We start from the raw sequence: 6440 nt of genomic DNA, 5'->3' as shown, positions 1-6440 counted from the left end.
CTCTCTACCCCGAGCAGGAGCTCCTCCCTTCGAGCCCATCCTAATCTTCAGCCACGACGGCCATGCCCATCCCCCTGTATCCAATGCCCGACGACTCTTCAAGCAAGCCACAACGGCCGCACCCCCGTATCCACTGCCCGACGGCGACCTCTCTCCCTCCCTAGATTTGCTACTTTGCTCGGATCTGAGAGAAAATCAGTGAATGAACGAACATGGGATGCAGTGGCGGCGGCGGCGTGGTGGCGGGAGGGAGATTTCCGGACGCAGCCGTTGCCTCCACCAGCGAGTCGGGGAGGGGATCGGGGAGGTCGTCGTTCCCCTAGATAGAGGGGAGAGAGAGGGCGATTTGGGGGAGACCAGAAAAACAGGGAGGGGATCGGGGAACTGCTGGAGGCATTTTTTTTGCTGTTCTCCCCTAAAATAACGATCGGGGAGGGTTTCGGGGCACTGCTGGACTTGCTCTAAGAGCAACATCATTTTGTATGCCGGCATGAACTCGTGTGCCGTGAGACATGAACTATGGCCGTTTTTTATGCGCTGACAAATGTGCCGGTCGCTGACTTTGTTTGCCGGCGTGAAACTATGGGGGTGATCATTTTGTAGGCTTGCATGTGTGCCGGCCGCTGGCGCTCTGGTAGTTATGCACTATGGCCGCTGGTATGAACTATGACCGCGGGGCCTAAATTTAAGTTCTAATTTCCTTTGCAAAAATTTCAGGCCGGATGGACGGATATACGACCAGTGTAAATGTACAAACGGCCGGACACGGTCTACTCAAATGAACAGAATCCGGACAATTCGGACCGTTTGGATCACCCATTGGAGTTGTCCATCCACAAACCATGAAAATGCATACCACCTGCCGTGCGTCAGGGCTTTAAGAGGCTCTTAATTAAAGTTTAATCAAAACCCAATTAGCTGCACCCAGTTAAAGAAGATGCAGTGATGATTCCTGCCAAAAAGAGATACCGTGATGATTTCGTCGCGTGTGAAGGTCTGAGGGAAGATCCCAAGCTCAAAGAGAGACCAGTGTGTTTACTTTTGTGAAGTGGAAGCGCCGCGGAAATTTTCTTTTGCAGTACTCAATTGTGGGCAACCCAGCTTTACTGCACTGATCATGGATGCAATCTGCTTTGAGAGAGGGAGGATGGGGGCCTGGGGGGTCTCCCACTTAACATTGCTAGCTAGCTGCATAGCTTCGAACGGATAATGCTACGTACTTTAGCCAGAAAAAGATGCTGATAAAGATTGCATGGCGTACAAAAAAGTTGAGAAAATGTTGTGGTATTTACCCAACTGATTCAACAACGAGAGCTTGAGCTGGGCCCGAGAGGATCCTCCCGGTCCCAGAGCGCACAACAAGGTTAAACCGGACTTTGGGTGCTGTCCTGCTGCCGAGTCGGAACAAAAGCCCGATGTTGGAGAAAAAAAATTCAACCGTCAATGGTCAGGGCCAGGTTGTCGAACCCATGAGCAGTTTTCTTTTTTGAAGATATAAAGGCAAAATGATTTCTGACAAAGCACATTTTAAAGTAAGAAACAATAAGAAGGAAAATAGGCCATACTTGCGCTTGTGATCCTATCTAGTTATTCAACATGACTGATAGACACCGTTATATGTATGTAATCAACGTGTTGTTTATGGGAGATGCGTTCGAATAACTCTAACCACGAAAGCGTCATCCCGATGTCGTTACCTCTCTGGCGGCGTGTTCTTGCAGCTATACCTTCTAACAAATGGCCAGGTTCGCAACATTGAGGTGTGTGTGCTCTTGAAGAAACATGCCCGAGCTCGTATCTCAAGCAACCACGACGGCTCTCCCCAACATTGTAAAACCCTGTGGATGTCTGGTCTTGAAGAGGCATATCTACTCGACGTGGTTTCGGGTGAATAGTCAATGGCGACAGAGTCCGTGGAGATCACCCCCCTTCATGAAGGCATTGTTTGTAAGCCCTTGCACTTGCCATTGGCGTGGGTCCTTGGTCTCCGCTAGCGGTGAAAATGGGTCCGATGGTGGCGCCGTGCTACAGTCCATTCACCCTCTGTCCTTCATGGGTGCCTTTGACGTTGATTCTTCATCACTACTCATCCTCGAATCCCTCCCATAGTGGTGGAAGTGTTGTGATGACTTTCATGGTCTCGCCACTATCTCGGTTGATCTTTGCCCTTTGGTGACCAGGATGCTTGCCCCACCTTGCAAAATGTATCGGTTGTCCCGGTAGCAGAGCTGCCATTCAAGGTTCGTGTTCATTGGTAGTCCCATGACTTGCACTAGTCTTGTATCATGCTCAATGTAGTGGAGCTTGCGGTCAATGATAGTCGTTGATAGCATCTGCTCATTTATAGCGCACTGGGGATACCGACACCTACCCGGGTGTTCTGGAAATTTGCAAAGTCTTGGTATTGTAATACCCTTCGTCGGTGCACTTCATTCGTGGTGATGATCGGTGTGTATGCCAACTGGGTCGTGCTTTGTCATTGGCACCTGCTTCCCTCTTTTCCTTTCTGCCCCCATGTTGTAATCTCTTGATTCCTCATTGTTTGTTCGTCGTGACTATGGCATGTGTCAGATGATCGACAAGGCTTCGTTGCTTGTGTGGTTTTTCAGCCTGGTTTTCCTCATAAATAGGGTCTCTCTGTTAGGTTTTCAATCTGGTCTCCCTCTTAAATTGGATCTATCTATTTTTTTTAAATGATGTGAACTCAGGTGGAGAGCCCTCTCCCCGGCCTGACAGATTCAAAAAGAATAAGAAATCCTTCTGTTACTTCATCAGATATTTATGTCCTACGATGCATTACTAGATTATCATACACTTGCTAGGACAAACCAGATGTACCAGGCAGTTTACTTTGTGCAAAGAATATATATAGCCATATTCATGTACACGTAAGTTTTACAAGAGATGATCTGTGCTCTTAGGTCAACAGTGCCCTCACTGTGCTCAGAAGCCCTGGATTTGGTTTCCACTATTGTGTTACATCCACTAACCATTTGGCTGAAAAGTTGACATCCTAAAGATTGTGGCATATAACTTGGCTACTCCATAATATAAGCACCAACGCAATGCAGAGTCAGCTACTAACTTCTACATTGGAAAGAACACGCTATGTGACATATATTGAGAACTTTCAACAAGAAAATATCATCTTTGCCCACTGAGGGACAGTCATTTTCAGACATCAAAAGAGTGTGCATGTACATCCATACACATTTACCAAAAAAGGAGAGGAAATATAATACAACACAAAACAATCATATCATTCCTGATGGACACATCGTCACCAAGTATTCAGGATCATCATTAGATATCAGATTCCTCACCTTACCGTCGTTAGCTCGTAACGAAAAAATCTTCAGTCATCATCATCCTTGAACTCCCTGGTTAGTCAACCAAATAAAGAGACTATCAGACATCTCCTTTGTTCAAGCTACATCCATTTATTCGGAATGTCGCCACTTGGCCAAAAATGTTTTGGCATAAGAAACAGGTATATTCAATACTTTATCAAGGAAAAGCATAAAAGGCAAGGTCCCAGCATGACAGGTTCCTATACAATGTGAAAAACACTATGGGCCAGCTGTAGCTAAGTAATTTTGTCATCTCTACATCAAAAATCCACATTATGATGGCTTCAAGTAATTTTTATGTGTTAAGCATGCTTTCATTTTGGTAATTCAATAGTACCACTCTAAAGTTGTTAAATAAATTAGCATGGTGTTATTCCACAGACAAACATATATGAAAACATTAGAGAACAACCCATTACCTGCGATCAAGATAGCGTGGCTGAATGCCACTACCTTGGCACGTGGTGCATGTCAATGAGCCAATGCCATCGCAGTTGACACACTTCGATACTTCAGATTCACCATTGCCGATTACTACAGTAACAGTCCCTGCTCCCGTGCAAAACCTGCATACCTCTGGAAAATCAACGATTTCTTTTCAACATTCTGATCTACTAGATGTTGACACAGAGAAAAAGGAAAAGAATAATGTGTGCAGCAGGCACCATGGAGTCCTCATTTGATTTTGCTATAGCTAGTCATCCTCTTCCGATTTAAGAGAATAGTCTAATTAAGTTGTTGAAACTTACAAGGAGAACTTTTGATTCTTTTTATCTAAGGATTCCATTTAAGATATAGCTATTTCAGACAGGAGAAGGCTTGTCATTTGACATCATACTCTTTTAACATCATCAGCTTCATTGCTTAATGCCTTGTGCAATCAAACGAATAGTTGAAGATATCAAAATTCCTTTATTAAGTTTAACGACTGAATTCTCCCAACTCCACCCGGTTCTATTGCCACATCAAATTAAGAACTAGCTGGAAAGTGGAAAACACCGTGTGGTCGAGGAAGAGAAGGTTGTGTTATATATAAAGCACTACAGATTATTCTGCCTGACATGGAAGATGCCACATATGGTTGAACCAAGTTACTATTGGATATACTTTTTGGCAAAAAAGAAATTGATTTTTTCTTCAAGATACAGGCCGCTGCCCAATCCCATTTCACTGAGTGAAACAATGAATACATCAGTTCAATTATTCAGTTATAACATACTAGGTGCAAAACAAAATTATTCAGTTAACATCCACCTTACAAGGCACGAAAGACCTAGATGCAACGCCCAACATCTAAAAAAGTCATTCCAGTTAAAACAAGACTACCAAACATGGAGAGCAAATATAATGCAAGTGTGAAACCAATCAAAATGCAAGCTAAACTAACCGGCTGTTACATCTTATACGGAAATTTCCTATCAAACTCAACTTTAACACTTCCAAATCCCATAAGTTTGTCTCATTTTACATGTAGTGTGTCTACCGTGCCATTGAAACGAACATATTAAAAATTTGAGGAGTGAAACAAATTAGGACATCAATCGAAGGGGCGTAATCACGTACGCGCGCCGGAGCCGCTGCAGGGGAAGCACGGCTGGTTGTTGTCTCTCTTTGCCTGCATTGGAGAAATTCAAAATCACATTTTTCATCAATGCAGGGCACAGTTTAGGTTCTTTCAGTTTCAGTCAGCATGTTTCTAAAAAATGCTAATCCTAATCTTACTTCAGCAAACTTAATTGTCCAAATACCACTCTTGCTTAAAAAAAAACTTACGGAATTGTCAATTTGATTCTCGTAGAAAATCGGGATGCCGATCCCCGCGGCGACGCTGACGACGCCGACAGTTATGGCCACAACCTGAAGCCACCAAGAAACCGCTCGTTAAAACTCGGCAGGGAATCAAGTGGTAACCTCCGCAGAACGGGCGTTGCAGCCTTTTTGCGCGCACCGTGTTCTGGTCGAACTCGATGGCCTGGATACGTGGGTACCGCGCGCCGGCTCTCCGCCGCCGCGGGAGCGCCGCCATGGTGGTGGGCGAGCATGGCGTGGAGGAGAGGAAGGAGTACTGGGTGGTGGTGAGTCGGGAGGAGGTGGTTGCCATGGCCATAGACGCGTCGCCCGTTGGACGCTGCTGGTTCAGATGCCTGGGCAAGCGCGCACGGTGATCATGGGTAGCCGCAGGACACAAACCCACACTTCTCACCCCTTGCGGGCACTGGTGGCCAGGGCTTGGTCTTCTCGGATATGGGCATTATCCATTGTGGAAGTTTGCGAGCCTCACAACTCTCTACCCTTGGGTTGGAGGCAGGCAGTTGGGTCGCTGATCAAGCTGCCGACGACCGAGCTCTAATGTGACCATCCAACGGTGAAGAGTGCTCCTCAGAAAATATGGCACATGGTGGCCAGCTCAATTAGTTTTAGATTTGACAAACAACGGAAAGATCAATCTAAGAGCATCTCCAACAACAGCTGTATAATTGGGGCATTAAACTGGTAGTACGTGGGTTCCTTCGGTGTGCCAGAACACAGGCCTCCGGTGAACAATGCACGGTAGTGTGGAACTCAGTTTGCACCCCAAAGTGGGTAGGTGACCTCAGCATTCCGAATTTGAAGTGGCTCAATATAGCAATTGTCACACCTGGCCACTTGGCATGTGTGACTTGGCATCCTACGGGTGGGACCCTGCCAGAGCGTATGCGTGTGTGAGTCGCGTGAGTATATAGCTGGCCGCCTGTGGCTGGTTGGGGCATGTGTGATGACTAATTCAAACTCTCACCTAATCCTTCATCTGAAAGAAAAGTCCTTCTTCCTCCCCAAGTCTCTCCTCTCGTGCGTCCTCACCCCTCTCTCCCGATACCCTCTCTCTCGCGTTCGTTACAGTTGGTAATCAGAGCCAAATTTAGCCGCCGAATTTTTTTTCCGTCGATTGGGTTGAAGATCGGTAACATCCACCGCGCCGGTGTGTGCTACTCCGGCAAGCGCACCCGAAATCCGTCGCGGGGTTCGATCTCTCCCGAGCAAGGCGACGGCGCCCTCCAAAGCTTCGGCGGCGACGCGCCAGGTGTTGGCCGCCATGGACGAGAGCACGAG

General features: G+C 46.5%; 1 protein-coding gene across 1 annotated transcript; it reads right to left on the bottom strand.

Annotated features, from left to right (window-relative positions):
- Positions 1-3116: 3116 nt before the first annotated feature.
- LOC123092754 (protein SPA, chloroplastic) lies at positions 3117-5669 on the bottom strand. The gene is made up of 5 exons (XM_044514576.1): positions 5299-5669; positions 5124-5207; positions 4914-4965; positions 3770-3926; positions 3117-3380 (listed from the first exon to the last, which is right to left on the bottom strand). The coding sequence occupies exons 1-5, from the start codon at positions 5455-5457 to the stop codon at positions 3356-3358; spliced, it is 477 nt and encodes a 158-aa protein (XP_044370511.1). The 5' UTR covers positions 5458-5669; the 3' UTR covers positions 3117-3355.
- Positions 5670-6440: the final 771 nt, after the last annotated feature.

This window comes from Triticum aestivum, chromosome 4B (assembly GCF_018294505.1).
Source record: "Triticum aestivum cultivar Chinese Spring chromosome 4B, IWGSC CS RefSeq v2.1, whole genome shotgun sequence".
Taxonomy (NCBI): domain Eukaryota; kingdom Viridiplantae; phylum Streptophyta; class Magnoliopsida; order Poales; family Poaceae; genus Triticum; species Triticum aestivum.
Note: the sequence above shows the minus strand (reverse complement) of the source record. Positions and strands in the feature narration are given on the sequence as shown.

Excerpts from the sequence above, each read along its gene's own strand:
- LOC123092754 (XM_044514576.1), bottom strand. The coding sequence starts at position 5,457 with ATGGCCATGGCAACCACCTCCTCCCGACTCACCACCACCCAGTACTCC. Across the intron at positions 4,966-5,123 it reads AGAATCAAATTGACAATTCC|GCAAAGAGAGACAACAACCA; the intron begins GTAAGTTTTTTT and ends TCTCCAATGCAG. Across the intron at positions 3,381-3,769 it reads CCACGCTATCTTGATCGCAG|GGAGTTCAAGGATGATGATG; the intron begins GTAATGGGTTGT and ends TTGACTAACCAG.